The 27,654-nt window shown below is 34.7% G+C and overlaps 1 protein-coding gene across 50 annotated transcripts in view; it reads left to right on the top strand.

Moving 5' to 3' along the window:
- Positions 1–27,654, top strand: part of NRCAM (neuronal cell adhesion molecule) — a 156,019-nt gene that overhangs the window by 116,570 nt on the left and 11,795 nt on the right. For 11 of the 50 annotated variants that reach the window (XM_032687356.1, XM_032687357.1, XM_032687362.1 and 8 more), the window contains 13 exons: positions 2,773–2,970; positions 3,083–3,153; positions 4,006–4,231; positions 4,521–4,636; positions 7,814–8,018; positions 8,175–8,297; positions 9,354–9,539; positions 10,621–10,656; positions 18,192–18,257; positions 18,767–18,892; positions 19,971–20,123; positions 23,472–23,603; positions 27,258–27,336. In XM_032687356.1, coding sequence (XP_032543247.1) covers positions 2,773–2,970; positions 3,083–3,153; positions 4,006–4,231; positions 4,521–4,636; positions 7,814–8,018; positions 8,175–8,297; positions 9,354–9,539; positions 10,621–10,656; positions 18,192–18,257; positions 18,767–18,892; positions 19,971–20,123; positions 23,472–23,603; positions 27,258–27,336 — 1,717 coding nt within the window. The remainder of the gene's footprint in view (positions 1–2,772; positions 2,971–3,082; positions 3,154–4,005; positions 4,232–4,520; positions 4,637–7,813; positions 8,019–8,174; positions 8,298–9,353; positions 9,540–10,620; positions 10,657–18,191; positions 18,258–18,766; positions 18,893–19,970; positions 20,124–23,471; positions 23,604–27,257; positions 27,337–27,654) is intronic. The other 39 variants (XM_032687366.1, XM_032687368.1, XM_032687370.1 and 36 more) reach the window with 10 other exon arrangements.

Genomic DNA, 27,654 nt, shown 5'->3' on the forward strand with positions numbered 1-27,654 from the left:
CAAGGTCCAGTCTCATGAATATGTAGGCTTTTTTTGTTGGTTGTATGCCCTTGAAGGAGAGAGCTACTACCATCTTGCATTAACTCCTTTGTAATTCCTGGGAATTTGAAATAGCATCAGTACCACTATCTTTAGGGATTATCCATCACTACTGATACAGAAGCTCATTCTACATGCAAATATAACGCAGATAGTTTTTCTGGTTTTCTTTCTTTTTCTAGTCCAGACAGTTAAAAGAGTAAAGCCTGTCAGTACAACAGAAAAATAAATGTCTATAAATTTTTGAGACAGAAATTGATCTTAAATGCTGTTACTCTTCCCAGTAAAACATGATGAAAGACATTCTTGCTTATACTGAGCAGAGAGGATGGAGGGGGAATTTAGGAGGAAGGAACAAAGATACTACTGTTTGTTTTCCAAAAAATCATATGATCAGAAAGATTTGTTGGGGTAACTTTTTCCCTATGAGGAACTTAATGCAATTATTTAATTATTTGTGCAGTGTCTTTTTAGATAGTAACTGCCACAAGTTACCAAGACCAGTGTACATGTTTGGTATGAGTTAGTTAGGCTGATTTACTGGGTGTTGCTCTCCAACATCTGATGTTGGTCGTTATCAACACAGAACACAAACCGTTAGGATCAGGTATCTGTAAAGGAAGTTTTATAAAAAACAGAATTTCACAAATTTTAGAGCACATCAAAGATTTTGCATTTTAAATTTTGCATTTTAATGAAACACCAAATGATTTTGCTGGAATTTTACACTCTCGGACTTCTCTAATGTATATCAACTAGTAATATACTTTAAAAAATATACAGAAGATTAATGTAAATAGTTGAATTTTATTTAAGTTATGGTTTATTCATATGCTCTTTTTTTAGTATTTTCATTTTATTTCCAGACCAGAATACACAAGTCTTGTCTTTCTGTAGGAATGAGATCACAGTGTATGAAAAAAGATAATACTAAGCGGTGTTGGCTTGTGTAGGTTTTTCTAGAGTGAGATATTGCATGCTCTCTGATATCGAAAACTGAGCTCCTCTGACTAAATAATGCTGGTTTTAATTATAATGCAATTTATATTGCTGCATGGTCCCCTTAGAGCCTGAAAAATAAGGCATTTGCTTCCTGAGTAAGTCTGTTTTTCCTGCTGCTGCTATCACTTCAAAGTGCAGATCAGGACTCAAGGATAGCACTTCATTACCAGTGATCCCTTTACACAAGTAATATGATTGATATGGTAGAATCTTTCTGAAAGCTCAGATAGATTTTTTTCCCTTGAAGTTGCCTATAAATTGTTCTACTAGAGTTGCAGACAGAATGCTAGTTACTAGGGAAGCAAATAGCAGTAATGAAAACTTTTTTAGCATGTAATATTCTCACCTTTTCAGCAAAGCTTTGGTCCAGAAGACCTCCCATCCCAAAACCTTTATTGGTGAGCACACACCACCAGCAGTAATTCAGACAGTAATTTGGGGTCAGTTCTTTTTCGTTCTTACTACTTAGGCCAGAAGGAAATCTGCTGGTCCTGAGTCCAGAAGGTTATGATTAGTACTAGTTATGTATTTTATGTCTTGGCTCTTCAAACTCTTGCGCATTATTTCTATGTGGTGCTGTAAGTATCCTTCTAAAAGAAATTTCTAGATGCCCCTCAGAATTTCTTAGTAGTGCAAACAGGATGTATTCTGAATCATACTCTGTCTTCTTGTCCCCACCTACACATGAGATAGGGAAAAATTCTTGTTACACAACACACAAATATTTGATGCTTATGTAAATTTCATATATCTAAACTTAAAGTTCCATAGAATGTACTCAGACTGTGCATTCTTCTACCATTTATTTACTGTGTCCTAACAATTCCTCCTAAGTTTTTCAGAATTCATATCTCATACCTTAGAGCAGTAAGGTTTTTTGGGTGTTTCACAGCTGGAAAAATACATCCTTTTGTCTTTGATAATGAATGTGATTTTCTTTTTGGAACTCTACAAGCCTATTTATCCCTGAGGTCATATACTTTGTAGGGTCTTAATAGTAATCATTGTAATGCTCTCACAGAAAACTCAAGAAACTTAGTTTCTGAACATATGTTCCCAGACTTAATTTGAAGATACTGAAAATTGTTCTCAAAAACCATCTAAAGTATTGATTCTTGGCTTTAAATATTTCTTCATTAAGCCAACTGGGGAATATGGAATATTCAGAGTTTTAATTTTGTACAGGTACTAGATGCTGTCTGCTTGATACAACTAGGAACAACATATTTGACAGCCAAATTTACATCAAAATTCCAATCTTGTCCCTCTTTCATGCTGTGATAGCTCAAGGGTTCCCATTAAATTAAAATTCGGTACTAGAGAGAGAGCTCTTGTAATAACATGTTACCTGAAAGGTACCTGCATTAGTGAGAATACCAAAAGATAAAAGTGAGGGTGTATTTACTATATTTCTACCTAAGCAGTGCTGTGCCTTTTGCAACCAGACGTACCTGTCTCGTACTGGCCTTTTTAGCCACCAGTACGCTTGTAACAAACGTGGGTAGAGCCCTCCTCAAATCTTCGTTCGCGAAGCCCAGCCGTGATGACCTAAGCAGTACTTCTGGTATTATAGATCTGTGTTATGGTTTATGTATTTATTTCCAGTTCCACAATATTTAAAAGCATTGATTAGAGCACTCCTTTCTGATTAGCTCATTCAGAAATGCCTACCCTGGTCTAGGAAGGTGTTGCAAGTTTTGACATAAAGTTGGATTCAATTTCTGTTTACAGACTTTGTAATTGAGTATGAAGATGGGCTGCATGAACCAGGAGTATGGCATTACCAGACAGAAGTTCCTGGAACTCAGACAACAGTACAGTTGAAGTTGTCTCCGTACGTCAACTACTCATTCCGTGTGGTAGCTGTCAATAAGATTGGCAGAAGTCAGCCCAGTGAACCATCTGAGCAGTACCTGACAAAATCTGCAAGTAAATAAGTATTTCTTCTTACCAGTAATTGACTTCTACTATGAATAGCATTGAATTTACTTGGAATCAAACAGCAGTCATTCTTGTTCACATGTAAATATTTTATTTTTAGGCCCTGATGAAAATCCTGCTAATGTGCAAGGGATAGGCTCAGAACCCGATAATTTGGTAATAACATGGGAGGTAAGTTGGATCTCTTTTTGAGGTTTCATTTGTTTTCAGGTCTGTGAGTAGCATTTTTTGAGAAATAATGATGAGAATACCCTATACATTGCTTACTTAAAGTATTCTTGAAAAAGAGTTAAATTCAGATGTTTCCCTGTCTTCATTTTCAGGAAAAAGCTGAGTGCTTTTTGAGAAAAAGTGAATTAGTTAAGGGGCCATATTTTCCTGAGTGATTTCTCAGGATAAGCCAATAATTAGGTAATACAGGATGTTTTGCTTCCAGTTTAGGAAAACTTAAAGATGTAAATTGAGGTTTGTCTCAAGTAGAGTCTTATTTTCAGAATAATTTTTAATGTGAATCCTACTTGTACTGTCATCTTCTGTGATGAACTAAATCATTATGCACTTTCACAGTAAAAATTTTGATCAAAGTTTTCTCTATCATGCCTTTACCGTCATGACGGGAACTCAAGCAGAGCCATGTAAACCCAGTTTCCCATCCCAGGCAAGAAACATTGTCTAGGGAACACTGTTTATAGGGCGTCAGTGTAAGTCTGCTGTTTCCTCTTCCACTTCTTAAGAAATATTTGAAATCAAAACGTATATACAGAAATCACAATGTCTTGTTGTGTGAGAATTAGCCACCATCACCATTCAGTGTGATTTTTATTAAAGAGTGAAAAGCAACTGAAGTGACCTCTGGTAAAAGCTAAATTGCATAACTTAGAAATTTCAGTAGTGCTTCTTTGTCACAGCACAGTGGTAAATTTTCAGTGAAATTCTAAAGAAAAAAATCAGTATATTTCCTTTGTGACTTTGGATTTTTCAGATGCTTCAGAACATTTAAAAAGATGTTTCTTTTCATTTCAGTCTTTAAAAGGTTTTCAGTCTAATGGACCAGGACTTCAGTACAAAGTCAGTTGGCGCCAGAAGGATGTTGATGATGAATGGACATCTGTTATAGTTGCAAATGTATCTAAATATATTGTGTCTGGTACACCAACTTTTGTTCCCTATGAAATAAAAGTACAAGCTTTAAATGACCTGGGATATGCACCAGAGCCATCAGAGGTGATTGGACATTCAGGGGAAGACTGTAAGTTTTGTGGTTTGACTCAGTTATACTAATATAAAGGAACTAAATGTGTAACCTAAACGGGTATTTAACATACTGGAATACTGATAAGGGAATAGTGGTTATTATTTTAATTAAAAGGAAGTAATTTGGAGATAATAAGGCTTCATAATACTCTGTATTATTAATCCTGAAAACATCGGAACATTTTAATTTATTCCTTGAGTACAATGCAAAGACTCAGTTTGAAAAAGTATGTTCATGTGGTTTCTCATTCTAACTGGGTACTTGTTGCATCCTTTCCACACAGTGCCCATGGTTGCTCCAGGCAATGTGCAGGTTCATGTTATTAACAGCACACTAGCAAAGGTGCATTGGGACCCAGTTCCACTAAAAACTGTCCGAGGACACCTCCAAGGGTACAAAGTAAGTACAGTCTAAAGCATTCTCTTTTTCATTTGTTAAAATAGAACACTCTTCCTATATGAGATTGTATTCAGATCAAAGTACCTGATATATAAGAGGACTCTCCAGTGAGCTCCAAGTTTGGCTGATAAGAGCAACAGCTTTGATACAATTCGTAAATAGTTCAGCAATGTTCCAGCCTTGTAACTCTAGGCACCTGTGGCATTGTCCTGGAAGGAAAACAGGATGCGTTTGCAATTAAGTTTGCATACATTAAACCGATAAAAAAATGACAGTTTTGCAGATCTTATTCAAAAATAATATTTAGAGGATGTGAAAAAATCATTTCTGTAGGAATCTCTTCTAGGTCTAATGCTAAGGTTACTCATCTTCTGCCACAATATGCTTAATCATGTCTTTAATTCTGAGTAACTGGCCACTTCCTAATATGTGCTGGGTTCTGTGTCTTTTTGGAGGCCAGGAAAAAGTTCAGTGTAAAAGCTTAATTTAAGGACATAGGAAATGGCAGAAGAGTTGAAGTGCCCATAAAATTGAAGGAAGCTTATTGTAAGGTAGTGTGCTCCCTTTGGTGATAACTGAAAAGGCTGTGTTGGAGACAAAAGACTGCAATATATATAACAGACTTAATATATAATTAGAGAGTGCAATATATTAATAGAGGATGGGAGACAGAAGGACTTCAAGATTAGATACTGGGGGAACTGGTATCCCTGGGGGATAAAGAAAATCTGATGGCAAAAGTTGCTTCAGAGATTGCACTAGAATCCCTTCAGAAGAAACTCAGGGGTGCAATCTGAAGCAGATGTGCAGGGAAGAGTGGAATGTGAGAATATACTGACTTCCTATGCTGCAATAGAAGAAAATAAAAAATAATATACTTCTTTGCTCTTTGCTCCTTAGCAAGTATACTGATAAGTATGTTCTAACAAAACAGACTGAACTAGGTTACTTTGTAAGACAGACTAATTTGAACTACTTCTCTTTAAATGAAAGGAGGTAAAAGAAGCATTTGAAAAATTAAAAGAGGAAAGAGAATTTGGAAGAGAAAAAATGTATATCATACTTATAAAATGGAGGACTAGCGTGCAAAAGCATTGTAACTGAACTTCAGTGCTCTACAGCTGTTTACCACGTGCATGTGAATTCCTGGTATGTGAATATCACTTCCCTGGCACAAAATACCACCATCCAGAGAGACTTAAGCTAGTTCTGTATGAGCTGGCATAAGTGTTTGTAGTTAGTGTGGTGCTTTGCACACTAACTCACTAACTCAGCTGAGAAACAGGACTTTATTAGCCTCTTAAATGTTTATCTGTTAGACAACAGTTTTATATGAACCTGTTGTTTTGCACACAAATGGATGACCAAAAGTAAAGGTCCATTATGTGAGGATTAAAGAGTTAGAATTAAGTGAAATTAGTGCTTATTATTAATCCAGTAATCCAAAGCACCAAATTTCTATTAAAGATCTATAACAGTACAAAAAAATTCTATAGACACGTGCATCTGCCCATACATCAGGTGTTAAGTTCTCACCCTTCAACAGCGTGGTTACGGTGAGTTGTCATCATCCAAAGTTTAGGCAGAGATTTCTTTTTCCTCAGACTTGCAATATCTGATAGTTATCTTCTGTCCTGTCATTACTAATGGGTTATACACTTTCCTTTCGAGTTTATCTAAGGGGTTAGTCACGGTATGATTACTTCTCTTTAGTGTCTTATATATATATATACACATATATATATATACTCTATATATATACATATCTACATATATACAGTATCATTTTTTATTGTGAGGAGGAGAACCACACAATTACACAAAGCTAAGCAAAACTGAAGTTAAAATAAGTTACTTGATAATCATGAATGAAACAATCTCAGAAGAACAGGATTGACAACAAATCTGACCACTGAGTGGTTTTGCTGTTCTCCCTAGGACAAATGTGACAATGGTATATCCTTGAATAAGCTGCAGATGCAGCAAGAGTTTCTTAAATAATTTTTGCAGATATAGCTAAATCAAGCTAAAATAGGTTAAAAACTAGGCAAGGCATGAGAAGTCCTAAGACCTGGTGGATGGTTATTGTTATAAAGCTTTCTCTGAATGCAAAATGAAAACTTTTCATGGATGAATAGTATATTTTAAGTCTCTCTTTATATTGACATAGCTTACAAAGCACACGATTAGCTCTTTTTAAACAAGGGAGCAAAATCCTGCTAGCATATTCAGGCTTTCCTAATTAATAAAATTATTTCAGTCAGTAGCCCAATATACAGTGTTTCATTAGGGACAGATTTGTTAATAAAGAGAGGGGTGCTTCTCTAAAGAGTCATGTGATGAAGACAAATTTATGAACAAAGCAGGAAGACATCTAAATAAGCAGCAGTCTACAGCACATCATTCATATTTTTGATCTTGTATTAATCTAGCTATTACTCAATGGTACTATAAAGCTTTTCAAACCTAAGAAGAAAATAAACAATTATGTATTTGGAGGTGACAATCCTAGGAGTAACACAAGTCTTTGTAGGGGCAACTATTAATATCTTTTGAGCTATCATGCTAGAGATACTATGTAGTAAAGAGAGTGCAGTCAGAATACCTCTGAGGCTCATCTGTAGTTTCTTAGAAACTCAATCAGCAAAATGGACATCAGAATCAGCTTTATGGTCTGATCAAATTGTCACATAAATGGAGGAATAGTCTTCTATCCCTGTGTGGAAACCATTCCAGTACTGTAACCTCAGAGTCATTTCAGAATTTATGTGTTTTTTCCAGCCAAATCTTTTGGTTTCTTTCCCATTTAATGACATGTACTTGTAGACATCTTACTAGAAGAATAGATGGTATGGGTGACTTCTGCCTCTCAGATAGTCTTGCTAACAGGAGAGTAATCACATACCAGTGCAGTTTTAGACCAGAACTTGTGTCCGACTGTCTGTAAGCATTAGCAGAACTGGCAGGTGGTAGTCTTCACTCAGTTGTGTAGTTGTGTAGACTGTTTCTGCACAAGGTCTGTTTTTGGAGCAGGAAAGCTCTATGCTGTGTCTCACCTGAGCTTATTAAAACTGCTGTTATTCCTATCTATAATTCATGAACACTCATGGAAAAGCTTAGAGTTTGTAAAATCAGAATATCTAAGAACTCACTGTAGACTTTTTTTTTTGTCTTTAGGTTTACTACTGGAAAGTGCAGAGTCTATCCAGAAGGAGTAGGCGGCATGTAGAAAAAAATATCTTGACTTTCAGGGGAAACAAGACTTTTGGAATGTTACCAGGGCTGGAGCCCTATAGTTCTTACAAGCTGAATGTTAGAGTTGTTAATGGTAAAGGAGAAGGACCAGCAAGCCCAGACAAACTATTTAAGACCCCTGAAGGAGGTATGAAATGAGAAAGCTAGAGAATAAACTGAAACATAAGCTTGGACATCATAAAATAATAATCTGTCTCAATACAGTAATATTATTAAGAGTTAATTATTCATGACCTGTTTGAAGTTAATCTACTTTGTATTTACTGTATGTTCTTCTTAAAAGTTCCTAGCTCACCCTCCTATTTGAAGATTACTAACCCAACACTGGACTCTCTGACTCTGGAGTGGGGTTCACCTACCCATCCAAATGGTGTTTTGACATCATATATACTGAAGTTTCAGCCAAGTAAGTTAATTATGAATATATTATGGGGGTTGGACCTGGGTGATCTTTAAGGTCCTTTCCAACCCAAACCATTCTGTGATATAACTCTAACTTAGGCGATACATCTACCCAATAGTAATCAGTTTATGAAGAAAAAATTATGTTAATATAATAAATTATGTTAATATATAATGTAAAAAAGATATGATTGCATTGTAGATGTCAAGTTTGAAAAAAATTAATATATTTTGATAATATAGATAGTTGTATTTGGAAAACTTTCCTTGCTCAAGTACAAGGTTAGCATTTTTCTTTTATTTCTTCAAATCATACTTCACAGAAAAATGGAGGTGAAGTCCTACATACAAGTGGCATCCAAGTTAGACGCAAGATACTACTACTTACAAATTCTATATTCTAACTGCACAGAAATTATCATCAGAAACAGATCAAAAGACGTCCAAATAAATTGTCTTCTGTTGTTTCAATTGTCATGGTATTGTAATTTTAAAATGCAAAACTAATAAATGTGCCATTTACTAATATCAGAGCTATTAAATCACTTCTTTAGGATCCCAGCTTCCTACTTAACCCAGAAATTTGTCAGCAGTGACAGTGGAAATTTAAGAGTTTTGTGTGCATGGAACAGATTAAGGAAGTTTACTTTCTTCCACTTACCAAATTCCACTATTCTTTGGTGTTTGGCACAAGTCACTTTAGTATTTTCTTCTTCTCCTAAGGATACTGAATTTAGAGTTTCAGAATTCTTTAGTGATCAGTGTTTCAACTCTGTGTAAGTTCAGATGGTCTGATGTGAACTCAGTTGCCTTGGATTTAGATATGGATTTATCTAAATAGATAAATTTTATAGATTTATGGGAATGGAACTTGAACTTAAAAAACTGACACTTTTTTTAAGTGCCTGTTAATTTCCCTGTTAATTATTTCCCTGTTAATTTTGGACCCTTTTTACACAAAGGAGACTCTTTACATATGCAAACCAAAAAAAGCCTTTTTTTAACATAATGACAATATACGTAACTTTCCTAACTTTTTTTCTTTTTCTGGTAACAACAGTCAACAACACACATGAATTGGGTCCCTTGGTAGAGATAAGAATTCCTGCCAACGAGAGCAGCTTGATATTAAAAAATTTAAATTACAGCACACGGTACAAGTTTTACTTTAACGCACAAACTTCAGTGGGATCAGGAAGTCAGATAACTGAGGAAGCAGTAACAATTATGGATGAAGGTAAGATGGGTATGTATAAGGAAAATCCATTGTGTTAAAAAAAACATTGCAGACTGTATTAAAAATATTGCTATTACTTCCTTCCACTAAGGAAATAGGCCCTAGTGATTTTTTTCCTAGAGCTTTCTTAACTGTATTATGCACTAATAAAATATGTTAAATGGTTTTTAAGAAAATACATGCAAAGGTTTTGTACTGAAGTGGAAGCCCCAAAAGAGGTGTAAAGTCCCTTCTTTTGATATAAGCTCACAAGCTCTAAGACATTCACTTTTCTGGGCTTCAGCTACCACATAACTTTACATTTTCTGTGGTCTTTATCTATTCACCTGTTCTGCTTCATTGACCGTCTTTGGTCACAGAGAAAAATACAGAAATGATCCAGCTTTATAACTAGAGGAAGTTTTTTGGCTTTTGAGATATGCAACAACTTCTGTGGAGTCTAAATTTTTTTCACAGAGCTGTCAAAAAAACTGTAAAGCTGTTGCAATAAATTTGTCTTCTATGGCCTCAAGTAACTGGTGACATTGCATAGTATTTAAAAACTACCAAGTATATTGTTAAATCCCGTCACTATTGATTTTTATATTTACAGGCATTCTAGAGCTTTGATTTTGGTAGGTTTTTGTGTTGAAGTTGTTTAATTAAATATGAAAGCTTAATAAAATAAGAGTAATTTAAAGCCACTGGAAAATTTGCGTGGAATTTTTTTATTATTTTGCTCATCTTAATATGAAAAGTCTATTTTGGTAGCATCTTTTTACATATTTTTATGCTTAGTTAAAGATATCATTTGTTGTCATAGATGAGTTGGTATGCAATGCAATTTCTCTGATACTGTGTATTAAGGTTGCATTAAACTGCATTTATTTTAAATATGGAATCTTAACAAGCATGAGCAATAAAATTTTGTAAATGCATGTATATTAATTTTTGTCATGTAGCAGTCTGTCAGTGTTTAGCTTCTAATTTATTTGAATTAATACATTTTATCTAGTCTGCATGCTTTTTGTTATGAAGTTATATATGTATGTTCCCTTTGGTGTTGTATCTAATTATATAGTGTTCCTATTCTTGTTTTCCTCCATTAAAGCTGGTATTCTCCATCCTGCTGTAGGTACAGGCAAAGGTAAAATGAAACTGCATGATATATTAATGTGTGGATTTTGCAGTGTTGCAAATGGGGAAATTGCAGTGGTAAGGACAGAAAATCTCGGACTACAGATTTTTATACAAAGTATAATCAGTGCTGGAAGAAAAGAGTTGTGGGGTTTTTTTGTTTGGGTTTCTTGGGGTTTTTTAAGGAACACAGAATGCTTATTAATACCTTTCATCTGTTTATTTTGCCACAGAGTTCCAGGGGAATTCATTAGCTTCGCTTCAGCAAAATCTAATTATTTCTGAACATTAAACAGATGTATGTCACTGTCATAAATATTCAGGGTCCAGGTGCACTAGCATTGATTAGCCAGAGTAGAAAAAACAGCACTTTTGCAAAGGAGATCCTTTTGCTGCTTGTGCCATGTACATTTTTTTGTTTTAAAAAGTAGGTGCATTCTTGTTGTCACTGTGGATTAATGCTATTATTTGATCACATTTATGTCATTTGCAAGCCAACTCTGCATAAGAGACAGATGACTGACAATACTCTCTGTATACTTCTCAGTTCAGGTGTCAGATTGGTGGGGGTTGGTCTCTTTTCCCAGGCAACTATCAACAAGAAAAGAGGGCATGGTCTCAAGTTGTGCCAGGGGAGGTTTAGATTAGATATTAGAAAGAATTTCTTTACAGAGAGGGTGATCAGACATTGGAATGGGCTGCCCAGGGAAGTAATGGATTCTCCGTCCCTGGAGATTTTTAAAAAGAGAGTGGATGTGGCACTTAGTGCCATGGTCTAGTAACCGCAGCGGTAGTGGATCAAGGGTTGGACTTGATGATCTCGAAGGTCTCTTCCAACCCAACTGATTCTATGATTCTGTGATTGAATATACAGACAAATGTCTTCATGCTGTTTTAGATTCACTGATCTTGTGAGTGAATACTTGAGGACATTTCAGTGAGTGGAACCTATTATAATCCTTCTTCCTGAATTCAATAATATTTAGTTCTTTATTATGCAGTTTTGCACACAGTTTTTATGAATTTTGCTACCTTTGCTGTCAGAAGCAACGGTTGTCCTGAGAACTATAAGGTAGCTCAAAGTCAGAAACATGTCTCTATACATATGTGTCATTTAATCACAGGTTTCATTAACACTAATGAACACTGTGCTTCAAATTCCCAGACTATAAACATCCCAAATCAAAATCTGTTCATGAAATACCCAACATTTTTTTACAAACTTGAAAGAGACAGCATAAATTGTTTTACCTATAGTTTCTTTTCACTTGATTATCAGGTGTTGTGAATGATAACAGCCATAAGAAAGAAATTAATTCTCTCAGTCTGGTATAAATCAGAATATATATATATATGTATATGTATATGTCTGTATTTGTGCATATATAATTAATATATATTTTAATATGTATATATAAATGTATTCTAATATCAGCTGTGTTTCTGGTAAGTGTATGGAGTTGTGGAATTATTTTAATGACATATCTTCCTTGATATTTTAGTCTAGTTGTAGCTGAGAAGTCAGCTCAGATTGGAACAGTCAAACTGGCTTTAGTCGTGGACATTCACAGCAGAAATGTAAATTAAGTTCTCATTATTTATAGCTGACTTTAAAAACTCATGCAAGGAAAAATGGATTCTCTGTGTGAAACTGAGGTCTAATTATAGCTGTGTCACAGTCTGTGGCTAGGAGAAAGCATCTTACTCGTAAGATAAGCTGGAGCAGCTCATATTTCAGAGCTGTCGCCTCAGATCCTCTGAAAACTAAGCAGATGTCTTTGTTTGGTTCCATGTTGTTTATGGTTTCAAAGTTCTCCCATATTCCTGTAGCATCTAGTTCTAACAATTACAAAGAAAACTTTGGAACTGCAAACAGAACAGAACTAAAGCCATGACATCTGTTAGGACATCTGAGTTGCTGCAGGTCTGAGATTAATGTTCTCAGTGGTTACTTATGTTAACATGTTAACTGTTTTGCTACTGATCAGGGACCACGAGTAAGAAAAAGGAGGATCATAGTATCAAGATCAAGTGTCAAATTATTTGGTCTCATGAGTGGGTGGATTTGGAAGATAGAAATGCTCAGCCCACTCAAGAAGAAGCTGTACCCAGCAGTGAACTTTTCTTTCTCTATTAAGTGCAGGAGGGCCTATACGTCTATACAGTTCTTACTAATTTGGACACAAAGCCAAACCAAGGAGAAGGTGAAATTTAGATATTCTGAACCTTTCCATGATCTATCAAAAATATCTCAAGTTTTTGATTTTTTACTAGGAAAATTTAAGTATGCTTTTTATTTCAATGTGAGCACATTTATCTTGGAAGTTAACAAGACAGTAGGTCCCAGCTTCAGCCAGACCAAATTGCACTGAAATTTCTGCACTTGGTGTTTTCTACTGGATAGCTGCCCCTGAAGACATGCAGCTTGGCCAGTCACAAACATTAGGCACAATGTCCTAGAGGAATTAAAATAATTTAAACCTGAGTGAGCTGTGCCAGTTGGGACATATTTCACTTCTCAGAGTAAAACTATATATTAAAGTGCAGGGGAAAATATTGCTACAGTAAATCCGAGGATTTTAATAGTCTCACTACTTTTATTGTCACAAGTGTATGTGAGTAAATCATGCGACACGTTATTTAGCTAGATGGAAAGCTGTCCTGTTTGACTCACACTGTTGTTTTTCCTTTATGATACTGTAATGTTATTAATTACTTAAATTTGATCAAATTATGGTACTACAAAGAAAAAATATTTTTTTCTTAATAATCTGTATTCTAAATGTGTCTTAAAACTTCATATGTAAAACATAATATATTATATCCAGTACTAGATACTCAGTATGCATTGGTATTGCTATATATGTATTGGCAACTAACCACAGGCATGAGGTATGAGAAAAATTGGAGAATAACCCAATTACATATAAAATAAGTATAGTAGCAACTGGAAAATTACTAAGGTGATCACTGGAGTCAAGTCTTTTCTGCCCTTTTCCATTAGAAGTTTTAAAGGACTGGTCTGTAGAGGAAGGAAGGGAATACCAATTTGACCAGTGATAGAAATGAAAGTTACTGATTAAAATAGAGAGTCACAGGGGTGCATGTTTATTGTAAGCTGAAGTGCAGGAGTAATGGCATGGCATGTCAGCTTCATTTCACAAGCCTTCTCATTTAACTTATTAGTTTCTTTTTGATTTAGTCAACGTTTTTATTTGAAAGCAAGGTCTTGTAATCTGCATGCACACAGGCACTGGTAACTAGTAGTCTTGAACTGCAATTAAAATAAGTTTGTGAGATCACAGTAACCTTTAATTGTAGCAAGCGCTTTCTGTCGCTGTGGTACTCAGTCTGGTCTGCCTTCTTCATGTGAACTTCACGTCTTAAGTATTATTGACAAATAGTGCTCCCTTTTGCTGCAAGGGAGAAAAACAAGTAGTCTATCCTCTGGATTTGAAACCATTTTTTTGGATCTTTTGGCTGAATCACCAATATGTAGCTTTTCACTAGAGTCTCAACAGAGTTCATATCTCTGATCTCTTTGTAGAAGGCAGGATCATCTCAGTTTTGTTTGTCTATACAAAATGCTGTTCTTTAAATAATTTTCTCTGTCCACCATCTGCTTTTCCTCCCTCTTTGAATCATTTCACATAATGTCTCCATATTTCTTTCTAACAATTTCAAGCTGCTTTTTCAGTCAGGTTAAGTGCAGTATTTTTGTACTGCTCCTTCAGCCACTCTCCCCCTGTGGAGTTGTCCATGATGTATCTATGTGATTTCAGTACAGCTTGCTATGCAGAACCACTGTTTTGTCCTCTTTTAAGTTTACTGGGAACAATGCTCATGTTTTGCATGTTAGACTAGAGAAAATTATTATTATCACAGTGCAAAAATTACTCAAACACCTTTTGCTTTGTAGATGTCACGCAAAATCCATGCCATGCTAAATGCTTATCAGTGAAATGATTTCTAGTGTTTTTTATTTGGTTTCTGTATTTCTCACACTATGGGAATGCTCTTGCAATTGGCCTAAATAATCTCAGAAGTGACTAATGCCTATGTCTCGCTTCCAGAAATGAAATTCACTCCTACCATTATTCTAAAGCTTGAATGTTATAGGTTAAAAAAGCAAACAATACCAAAACCCCTCTCTGACAGGCTCTGGCAGAATCTATTACCTTTTTTCTTCATCTTTTCTTGTGTGTGGGTGTGAGTTTTTTCCTTTAAATTTATTTTTCGCTTTATATATGCATTTTAACTAATTGTCTATGTTATATTGGTTTGCGGGTTCTTTTCCATTTGACACTAGCCTTCAAATTTTTGCTTGTCAGGTGAATTCCATGAAAATTCCTAAAGTTAGTCACTTTGGGGATTATTTGATTTGTTGTTCTTCTAAATCTTGAGAAAGAGTACCTATTCCATTGTTAAAATACCTTCGGATCTCATGTCCTGTCTTATTAAATTCTGTTTCTGCAGCCCAAGTCTAACTGTTATTTGTAGGAACTGTGTTGCTGAAAGATTGAAAAATTAAACAAAACTCTACAAAAAACTCCAGTAAAAAAGCACTGGAATTAATTTGAAAAGAAAGGGAAATTTTATTTGGAGCTTAGGGCTCTTTCTCAACAATTGGCAAATGCTTCTGTACTATATCTCACTACAGGAATGAAACCATACTCAGCAGCGCTGGCTAAATGTTGCAGTGTATTAAGGCGGGAATAAAGCTTAATTTGCCAAAGGTAGCCAAATAAGAGTCATTCTGTATAAAAACTGTAACTTACTGGCAGCCCATTCCCATAGTTTTTAGAGTGATGCCTTTGCCAGCACTGCTGCACAGCGTTGTACGTGGTACATATGAAAGAGCACAATACTCTGCCACCGAGAGCCATTCCCTGAAACAAAGCTTCCTCCCCTCCTCCCCTTGTCACCAACTGGCACTCACACACACACTGAGAGTTTCTGCCAACTGATAATGACACATTTTGCATTTGTGAACAGTGCTGGGAAACATATTGAAAAACTTGGAGGTTAATTATAATTAGAGGTGTGGTGATTGAAAAGACAAGTCTGGGTGGATTAGAGATGCTTTAAATATTGTAACCCCTTCAGCTCTAGGCTTTCATCACCTAAGGATCCATCAGCCATCTTTTATCTAATTATGTGTGTAGTCATGTAAAACTTTGCAGGCCTGATGGAAAATGAGATCAATCAATAGTGCAAAAGAAGAGACTTATAAAAATAATAATTTTGAAAAGAAATGTGCTGCTGAAAAAATTTCTTGGTGCACTGTATTCAAAGGGAGAAAACAACAGAATTTAAATCTGACCAAATACTACACATACATAAATCTATGCAAACAGCTGTTGGTAAAAATCTGATAAGAGTGCATCTGATAAATATAAGCATAAATCAGTCACTTGAGAGGATTTAGAAACTTAAGACACCAAGGAAATGAAAGTAACTTTCAGAATCAACTTGATTGTTACATGCAATCATATGAACAGAAAGAATTTTACCAGATACTTTAATCTAGCAGGCAACTCTTCAGTCAGAGTAGAAACTGGAAACCGGACATGGAAAAAGATAAGATTGAGTGATTATTGAATTTCCTTAGTGTTACAGAAGCTCTCTGTCATCTGGAGTCTTTCACACAAGATGAGACAGTTTCCTTCAGCCCAAAGGTGCTCAGGCATGAGAAGGGAGAAATTAGGGATAATGCTGTGGCATCTGTGTGCCAGTTTTTTCTGTCTTTAACATTGGTGACAGATATCAGTCCTACAGTTATGCTAATTAGACATCTTCTGTGGAAGACCAAAATCCAGGAAAATATGGCTTTGAGAAAATACAGTTTAATGAAACAAAACAAAGTCATATTTAGAATACAAGCCAGTTGTTTTCTTGGCACAGTAAAGATGCTTAGATGCTGATTGTTACAAACACCTGTTCCTATGTGCAAATCAAGAAGGAAGTTTATATATCCTGTCTGCAATCTCAGACTCTGCACCCTCCTAAATTTAGAGATGGCTATTCTTTCCTCTTGCTGCCTTCAAGTGGCACAGAGAAACAGAATCTAATCCCCTTGCATAGTGTATATGGTTACATGCTAGATTTCCTGCAGACAGCTCTGGCTTTGGTATTTCTTCAGGTTAGTGTCTTAGTAACCTAGATGGCTTTTTTCTTTTTAATCTAGTGATTTCTATTTTATTTTGTTCAGCTGATTTTAGCCAAGAAATAAATATATTCTTTATTATTTAAATAATAGTTTCCTTATTATTTTGGTTGGTAAAAGAAATTATATATAAGCACAATTTACCTACAGAGACATCAGATCAGGGAGTAATCAACAACTGATTGAATTGTTGAATGAGTACTACTGGAATAGAGTTAAGAAGAAAAATTTGATGCAAATATGGGGATAAAAAAATCTCATATTGTAAGAACGTGTGATAATCAGAATACATTCTCAGGAGAATTGATGGAATTTGCATAATTTATTCAAAAAAAAAAAGACTCAAAAACTATAGTTTCCTAGACATGGCACTCATATTACTTAGTCTGTGCTAGGGGCCAAAGTAAGCCATTTTCTCTTTGAATATAACTTGAAACTTTTTCCAGTTGGCCATATGGACAAAGCCATCCTGTTTGAAGGAGAAAATAATTTATAGATAAATTCTGTGCAGCCCTCTTCTCATGTAGATAAAACCATTGGAATTCTACCATTGATCTTTACTGAGACTAAGTTTTTACCTCTGATGTTTCATGGTCCTTTGGGAAGCATTTTTAATGTTATTTCTAACAGAAAAGATATTTTTGGCAGGATAGAAAAGTCAGTGACAAACCAAGTAAGGCATTTTCATTTAAAACAAATTTCATGCCTTAGTGAAGCATCCTCTTTGTACTATTACATTGCACTATTACATTGTTAGAACTCTTAAAATCTATTTTTTCGTTAATATTAGGCAAGCAGAGATACTGAGATATATGTCGATTTGTAACAGGCATAAGTGGAGCTAAGGCATAAGCAAAGAACTAAGATATGAGCAAAGAAGTGGCTAATTACAGAATGCTGAAGAGAGAAGCTCTTCTTTTCATGGATGTGGGCATTATGCATATCTGTGAAAAGTGCTGTTGTCTAACCAGAATGTCAGCAGTAAGACACAGTACCTTACAATGAGCAGCTTCTTGCATTCCAGTGATTTGTGTCCTTCACACCAGAGTATTTTGATATTGGCTTTCCAATATCTGATGTCTAGTGTTCCAGTGTCTAAAGGTGCCATGAATCCATAATGTTAACAAAGCTGATTTCAGAAATGTCCTGTGAAAGTAAAGCTGTCAGTACATGCATACTTCAGTTTGTTTTCAAATACATGTGTATCATCGAGCTGTTCCATATTTAACAAGCAAAACTAATTGAATCTTGCATGATCTTAGTGTGCATGTGTTATTTATTTTACAGGTAAGGATTTACGGTATTATTTAAATGTTACGTTTTGATGTAAAGTGTTTTTACTCTTTATTTTTTCTTTCCTTCTATCTCTGATGGTGAAGGATACTCAGAAATCCTTTCTGCAACCTCCCCAGTCATGCACACTGTCCGTCCAACATTTTATAAGGGTATTGTCTTCCTTTTTTATCATTATCAATGCAACAGAGACAAAATCCTATAAAGGCTTGCAGTTGGGGCATTTGCAGTCCATTCAATGCCACGTGCCATAAAGGGAGAAGTGTACCACCTTCATACCTCCCTTCTGTCCTACCATTTCCCATTACCCTGACACATTACAGCTGTCTGCATTTTACTTCAGATGAATAGAAATAATGTTTTGCAGAATTTTGGCAGTTTTTGAAGTATTTAAGCAGGTATTTTTTAAGTATTTGGCAGTTTTTGTGGTACAAGGTGTGCTCAGTAGAGTACATAGATTTTACTTTATAATTTCATAGTGTAGTATTTGCCTGGGATTCAATTACAAAATACACTGCTGCAGTCACTAATTTCCAGTAATGGAAACAATGACAGATGTATGCTTTATGTAGTTTAAAGTAACATAGCAACTTCTTTGAATATTTTTTTAAATGTATGAAGTCACAATTGCATATTCTTTGTTTTTCTATTGTGTATTCAGTTCAACCACTTTATCCAAGGATCAGAAATGTTACAACAGCTGCTGCTGAGACCTATGCCAATATCAGTTGGGAGTATGAGGGACCAGATCATGCGAACTTTTATGTTGAATATGGTGTAGCAGGCAGTAAGAAGTCGTTCCATTAACTTTACTGAAGTGTTCAGATGTATTTTCGAAGATCTTTATAGTAAATGTGGTCTTAAATTGACCCAGTGTTAATGATAGCTCTTAAATGTCTAGAAAAACGATTTTTTTAATTTGATCGAGAAGATCAAATAATTTTCATTTTAATAAACATCAATGTGTAGCAGGTGTTTGATGCTTAGATAGAATATGAACCTTTGTTCCTTTGTATTATTTTATAAATTCATTGGAATGTGAACTTCAAAAAATGTAGTTTGCATTAGGTTGTTTATCATGCAGTGATTACATGAGTAAATGTATTACATTACAGGTACAGTAGTACCTGCATTAAAATAGGACATAACAGTTTTCCTAAATTATGCCCAATTCAGGAAAAAAAAAGAATTAAATAAGATATTCTTTGTTAAATTAGAACTTAAAAGAAGATATCAACCAACTTATGTACTTTTTTTGGTATAAAACCAAGTTTATATCTTTGATAATACCAGTAGTAATTAAAACACAATTATCTAATAAAAGCAAGATACTTCTTTTCAAATACCCCTTCTTTCTGAAGTTATCAGTAAAGGTGAATAATCTGAAAACTGGGATATAAATGCATTTTTCTGGATATCAGTCAGAGAAATAGATGAGACTGTACTAGAAAGAAGATATGAGAGAAACAGATTCAGATTTTGAAATAGAATTTCTTGACCAAAGTAAATATTGACTGAAATTGCAAAAGTGTTATTTAACTAGAGATTAAAATCTATTTTAATGTATTTTATAATTACAAGTTCAATAAAGATTTAAAAATAAATTAAGTTAGTATTTCTCTAGTACAATGGAACAAATGTTTAAAATAGTTTCATAATTACTGTACAATGTCTTCTTCAATATATTGCATGCAATCTATTAGTCATAATTTTATATAATTTTATTATTTTTTGAGAGACCAGTTATTTTTCTCAGATGATCCATAGTTTAGTCAAGTAACTGTCAATAGTATTCTGTCTAGAAACTTTCAGTAATACAGAGAAAATTAAAATTCCAATATGTTGTTTTCCTAAAATTTTTGTAGGCAAAGAAGATTGGAAAAAGGAAATTGTAAATGGTTCTCGAAGCTTCTTTGTCTTAAAGGGTTTAACACCAGGAACAGCATATAAAGTCCGGGTTGGTGCTGAGGGCCTGTCTGGTTTTAGGAGTTCAGAGGATGTGTTTGAGACAGGTCCAGGTGAGGCACACCGTACCAATTCTGTATCATAGTCAGAATCGTGATAGACCAGGTGTTGAAATGCTGAACTGCTTCTAGCTAAGAGATGTTGTAGATGGCATCTTTGCATGTTCCTTTCATAGAGCAATGTTAAGTTATTTTATAAACTCCTAAATAATGCCAGGTTATGAATGTGTCCATCCTTTCAATTCAATCTACTTGACTGATGTTTATACTTAGGGGCAAGATATGCTCACAGTCCATCTGTGTGCTGTGCATTGGAGATGACCTATTTTTTATATTTCTAATTAATATAATTAGATGGCTGTATTTAAGTAATGTCTCATTTAATAGAGCTAAAATATTTGCATAATCAGTGCAGATTCATTTTGATGTCTCATGCGATCTATTTATACCAGTGTTAAGACATTCCTACTTGTAAATGTTTCTTTTCCTGCCATATACTGGTTTTATATAGAATTTGATGCCACATCTATATCCTAGGAATCAGTAAGTCTGTTTAAGTTCCTTATGTACATATTGCCATCCTATTTCTTCGTAAGCAAATCAACAATGGTTGTCCATTTCACTCAGAGAAAGGGCTTTATTGGAAGTTTTTTGATGTTATGCTAAATACGTTGTTGCCATCACAGCATGTTCTTGGTTCAGCTGTTACTATTATTTGTGTCTTTGCTAGCCACTTCTGCTCATTCCAGGCATTTAGGTCTCTGCATAGGTATATAGCAGTTTTCTCACCAACTCCAGAATGTTATAACAAAGTAATTTAAATATGAAAATATGCTTGAACATTATGTAATTATTATCAGGCAACAAAATAGGTAATGGATATGCCAGTTTGAAAGTGAGCACTTTCTAAAATAATTTTGTTGGTTTGTTTTGTTCCATTTCTGTTCACAGTTTATCATGTTGCAGAAAAGCTTTGAAAACATGGTGCTGAATAACAGTGCCAAGCAAATATGTACAAGCTAAAAGCAAAGCCAGAAACAGCTAATGGTACAAAAGCATATCTGTAAAATTTTATGCAAATACACATCCAAAGCCTAAAGCAGCAGTAAACAAGGATCAAGACTATAATATAATCCAAAACAAGCTGAATGGAAACCTTCCTAAAAGCATCTTTCTGCATAAAAAATACTGAGCCAATAGACAAGGAATCCTGTACTTACCTAGTCATGTTGACTCAGGCTCTTGAATAGTTAAGGAAAAAGTGAATTTAAACACACTCTCTTCTGCTTCTTGATAATGGAAAGTTTCAATGTCCAGCATGAAATTATATACATAATCTATGTCTTACAGAAAAATTTTGTGTCACAGTCTTCAGCCTAAATCAAAGCTTTTAAACACTGCAAAAATGGAGTGGACAAAGAGGAAAGTACTGGAATACGGAATATGTTCTTAATAGAAATGAAACTGCAACGTTTCAAATGTGAGGCTTTTGCCACATTTTTTTCTTTGACAAACATTCCTACAGAGCATTTTCCCAGTGTGCAGATTTATCTTTTTGTGCATTCCCGGTCCAGAGTACTACATTGACTCCTGCATTAGTGGTTCAACAGTCAAAGTTTTTCTGCCTGAAGCAGATAATTTGCTTAGCGTAAGCAGGAAATGTTGTGCCATTTTAAAAGTTGCACAGAGATCTAGAAACCCTTTCCTACTGGATATGCAATAAGTTAATACAGAAATCTGCATAAATAAGTTTTCATCTTACTCTTTCTCATCTATCTTGCATATTTTTATGCAAGTTGTTTTGCTTGATGCTATTTCTTACTGCATTTGAATGTGAATTGTGCTTTTGCATTTTTGTTGCAGTATGTATTATATAACCTTTAATGCCTTATTATGAAAGCATATGTGCAAAACCCAAAATAATTTTAACACTAATGTGATAACAAAGTTTTATCTTATTTTGATTTACAGTTCAGAGGAAGATAGCATTTGTGATTTTGTTTTTTAAAATTACCACATATATTTTATATATATTTATATGTGGTATATAAAGTATAAATATACATGTATGTAAGGGATATATTTATATAACCTGTAGAGATTTTCATGCAAAAATAGTTTAAATTATTGTGGATTTAAAAAAAGAGTTTCTAAAATATTAGAAAATATATTCTTAAACAAGGGCTGAGAAGCCTCCTGATCATATCTCCACAATTGGTCTTCTATATGGAATGGATAGGAGATACTATATCCAGACATCAGAAATACTTTGAGTTTTCATAGAGTCCTTGGAAAACCCTTAGGAATGTGGGCCCATTGAAAGCTGCTTTTCCAAGCTAGCTGTCTCAGCCTCTCTCTTAACTAGGAAATAACACTGAAACATGGGCTTGAACTCTGTCTGTTGGGCAACTCTTCATAGAGTTTCATACTCGGGGTTTAGGACTGGAAAGTGAAGAATGAACACAGTAGGTTTGAATGGATGTCCACCTTCCTCCACTTCATATGTTCTTCTCTCTGTAGCGTCCCAAACACCTCTCACCCTTCTCACTTCCTCCAGACAGCAAATCCTAAGTCCAGTTGCCTGTGGCATGTCTCTGAACGGCAGAGTAGAAAATAAGCTTCACCAAAAAAATCCTCCTACAGTATTTGAGACCAGTAGGAGAGATCCAACCCCAAGACCACACAGATATTATTAGTAACTATAGTGTTTCCTGTGCAGTTTGTTTATCATTTACATTATCTTCCATCTAGACTCAGCATTTGGAGAGAAACAGTGCCAAGGAAAGGCTTCCCAATTGCATCATGTTGAACCCTCACTGTCTAAATCATGGCAATCATGATAAATTGTAGGAAGAGTAGGATGAGTTTTGACGAAAGGCAGAAAACATGATGTTTAATAAGGTTTTAAAGGATGCTTCATTTTTAATTTTTATTTGAAATTGAATGTTATGGCCTCGAATGACCCATCTGTTTCCCCATTTCACACTGATGGAAATGCCTTAGCTAATGAGTATTGGCTTTTTATTAATTTTGAGAATGCAATTGACATGTTTATGTGAATTATAATTTGCTATTTCATTTCAGTAGTTTAATTCATGTAAAATGGCTCAGAATAGTTTTGAGGTTTGTGGAAAGCAATGTAGTGTGTGTGTGCAGATTTCACAAAGTAGTTACTAAGCTTAAATGTTGGCAGAATTCTTATATACTCAAAAGTAAGTTCTATGTACTTGGAAACATTTTGAGTAATAAAAATACAAAATACTCACTGTCTTTCTTAATACTATTTTTTTTCACAGTGAATGCTATTCCCTAATGAACATTGTATACTGACTTTTATTTATCTGAATAAGCATAGCATTTAAATGCAGCAAAACATCTAATTTTTCTTCTTTTATCCTCTAGCAATGGCAAGCCGGCAGGTAGACATCGCTACTCAAGGATGGTTCATTGGTCTTATGTGTGCTGTTGCTCTTCTGATCTTGATTTTACTGATTGTTTGCTTCATAAGGAGGAATAAGGGTGGCAAATATCCAGGTATGCTGTTTAACAGTGACAGTAAAATTCATCTGTTGGTAACCCATTTAGACAGATTTCAGGTTTACTGAAAAATTACGTTTGCTGTGGGGTTACATTTACACTGTGTATATGGCAAATCAGTCATCATGTGGTGGGCTTGGCAGGAGTAATCTGCATAATGATAGAAAACCTCAATCTATTTAAGCATAAGAGAAGTACCTCCTTCATTCCTGGAGAGTCATATTACTGCATGACCTCTCTAGAGAGGTTTGAAATACCACCACTCCTGCATATTCCACTTTCAGAAGTATAGTGCAGATGGGTTCAATCCACTAAAATGACCTGAGTTGCAATTTATTTATTTGGTCAGAAAGTGTGGAAACATACACCTGATCACAGCCACTGCATTACTTTAAAGTACGGGAAATGTATTTCATAGGACAAATCTCTTCATACGTTATTTTGTCTCAAATACAAAGTACCTTCAGTTCCTTCCCAGAATCTGTATTGTCTTCAGCCTCTGCATTTCTGCAGCTAAGTCTGAAGTTACCATCCTTCAGTAAGGCTGTTTTTTCTTCTGTAATTTTTTTCTTTATAAGAAGGGGAGGGGTTTTTTTCAGTATTAGGTCTATGCATGGCCAAGTATATTTTATAATGTTTAATTAAAAATTGGAAGTATACAATGTGTGTCTCCTATCAAAACTCTCATTCCTCCTGATGTACATATTATAGAAGCCGTATATGCGTATGTATGTATTCCTGCATATATGTATCATACATATCTTTCTCCAGTCTTACATTTCTGTTTATATATTAGGTCCATAGAATAAAGCTCTCTTGAAAAGGATAGTGAGAACCAGTTTGCATAGTGTTATCAGAGAGGATCTCAGAGCAGCTGTTGAGGGATGAGTGTCTATGAATGAACTTCAGGTGAGCATCTAGGGACAGAAAGTTGAATGCGGAAGATTTATTCGAGAAGGAAAAAGAGTTTTGCTCAAGGAGGTTTTAACTGCTGGGAAAACTAGACCTGGGAAAAACCCAGTGTGGGGAAAAAACTCCTTCCCATGAAACTCTTTCCCTATTTTTCTGGCTGTCTGTTTTGAGAAGTTAACTCTCTGGTTGCAAGAAGAGGCAAAGTTCTCACAGACATGCTTGAAGCCCCTGCTGGGAGAGAGGGAGATCATAAAGCACAAGGGGGAACACAGCCTTGAAGTTACGAGCATGCAAAAGCTGTTTATATAAAAGCACTGGAATGGATTTTCTGGGCTGCTCTTTTGCCCATTGCTTGATTTAGCAGTGTATTTAGGATTTACACCTTCAAAATAAACTTTTCCTTAATACCCTAGCCGTGATTTGATCATCTGGGTTTACTTGTGTTTGTATTAATTCTTAAAGCATCAAATGAGAATTTGATTTTTCATTTTCCTCTCCTAGATCCAGTAGAAAGTACAGTTGCTAAGTTTCATGTAAAATCTTGACTTCCTGAAAAAATTCTGTTTTGTATTACAGACTCCAAAGGTTTGGAAATTATATAAATATTCAGACTCTAGAATGCTTATCTGGCGTCACCTCAAACTTCTTGAAGCTGATACTGTTAATTTGGGCATGAAAAAGCAGGATGAACTTACAAAAGTACAAAAAAAAATCCATGCTTTGTTTTAATTTCTCCTGCTTGTTTTGACCCGTGCACTTCTGAAAACTAGTGTCAGTGAACACTAAGAACTTTACCTCTTCATAGGGGAATCTTTTATACTGAACATAGCATAGCAGATTATTTTTATAAGAAAATCACCTCATTAAATACAAGAATCCTACTCTGCTCAATCTAACTGTTAAGTTGTTTTATAGAGAGAGCAAAGATTTGTAGTGACAGCAAGAATTAAGCAAGAGAAGCTTCTGTTCCAACTGCCTATGCCCATGAAGAAAAGACAGATTATTAAGGAACAGTGTTATGTAAAGTTATATGACAGGTTGAAAACATCATATTAGGTTTTTTTCCTTATATTTGGATTATTTAAAAAGAAAATGAGATTATTGAGGATATAGGAAAAGTGACTCTCAGTGGAGAGAACTGAGAAAAAAAAATGAAAATTCAAATATTGAAACAAGGGAAGTAATGGAACTAAAAAGAGTAGGGAGGACTCGAAATGAGCCACCATCAAGAATAGGGCAAAACAGAGTTTTTGAGTAAAAATGTAGAAGGCAGTTGGATGCTAAGGCTGGCATTACTTTGTGGATTCCTGATATGCCATTCTTTTCTCAGCTTCTGCAGAATTATTATCTGTAAGGTATTAATTTTTTAATGTACAGCTATATATGTGTATACACATACATATATAAAGGTAGACCTTGAATGTTTTTAAGATTTCCAGATTCAGTAGGTGCTGGTGTTTATAGCAGTGACGTTATAACTAATTTTATTTCTTGTCTCATTGCAAATTTACTGTTCCACAGGTAGTGACAAATGGGAAGCACAGACTTATGAAAATCTATGAAAATCAAAGTTATGAACTCTTTTTCATCATAATTTTAGCATGTCATCTTGATATTTCGTATGGTTTGTAGAAAGCAATCAATTACTTCAGTATGAAATGACAGCAGCCAGATACATCCCCAGGTGTTATGCCTCACTGCAATTATATACTTAGTAAATACTATCAGGAGTGATTCATATCCTCTTAAATAACAGCATATAAATTAATGATGTAAAAATTAAGTGTGGAAATTACCAGATTAAAAGATAATATATTGTATATTGAGTTATATAACTGTGCTAAAAAAGGGAAAGATTTGAGTAGTTGCCAGAGAAACAGAAATGAAAAGGCAAAGGGAAGAACCATAAAGATAATGCTTCAAGTCAGTATATTATTTTACTCCATGAACAATCATTATTTAGATGAATATGTGTCATCTGTAAACATCTGACCCCTCAGGTGCTAGCGGGTTTCTGTGTCAAAGTTTCTGTGCTGCATGTATTTTTGTACAGGGACAAGTTATATGCCTAGATTTATTCTCACCAGGGAACAATGACTAAACATAAACCAAGGATTTGCAAGAGATACGATAGTGTTAAATTTAGGTTCCAGTGTGGGTGATTTTGCTTTGCTTTTGATGGTGTTATAGAACAGAAGAAATTAACAGACCATGCCTGTTTTTTTCCAATATTAATAACTCTCAAAATACTGTTTAAAATTCCCTGGAGTCTTATTGTGTGAAATGAAAGCAGAAAATGTACAAACTGACAGTGAACCCAAGTGAATCTGATTCAATTTTATCAATCAGTATGAGATGAATATCAAGAGGAAACACAGATCATGGTTAAGTAAAACTAAGTTGTTCAGATATCAATAAACAATAGCTCTAATAATAATATAAGTAAATAAATTATTATAGTAGGATTTTTAACAAAACTTTAGTTCTAGAAATGAAAGGAAGAAAATGTTCTACTAATGCAAAATGACACACAGTATTTTATACTTGAATGAAAATAAAATTCTATAACTAATTAACAGATCTTTTTCTTCAAGAGAAAAAATGTAACACCCTAAGGTCCTATTTAAAAAAATTATTCAAACCACGTTCCTGTCAAATGTGATCAGTTTGAGAAATTGAGGGTTTAGGGTTTTTCATCTTGCAGTTCCATGATAAATATTACCATTTCAAATATTTTAGTGAAGGAAAAGGAGGATGCACATGCTGATCCAGAAATACAACCTATGAAAGAAGATGATGGAACATTTGGTGAATACAGGTGAGCAACTGATGTGATTTGTCATGTTCACTGTTATGTCACATATGTCCTGTATATAGTATCACACTTATTAATTCAAAACTAACTTTTCTGTGTCAAAGATTCTATATCCAGTGTTATATAGAACTGTAGATAGCATATCAACCAAGAATTAGAAAAAAATTATCCAAGCTTAGTATAAGCCATCTGCTAGTACAGGGTGAAATCCAGTTTCAAACACAATTGTCTTAAAGTGTGGAATCTTTATTTACAAAGCCAGCTTTCAGATAGTTCAAATAGATACAGTGTCCTTTCTGTTAGGGCACATTTAGCATTATG

The sequence above is a fragment of the Chiroxiphia lanceolata genome, chromosome 5 (genome assembly GCF_009829145.1).
Source record: "Chiroxiphia lanceolata isolate bChiLan1 chromosome 5, bChiLan1.pri, whole genome shotgun sequence".
Taxonomy (NCBI): Eukaryota; Metazoa; Chordata; class Aves; order Passeriformes; family Pipridae; genus Chiroxiphia; species Chiroxiphia lanceolata.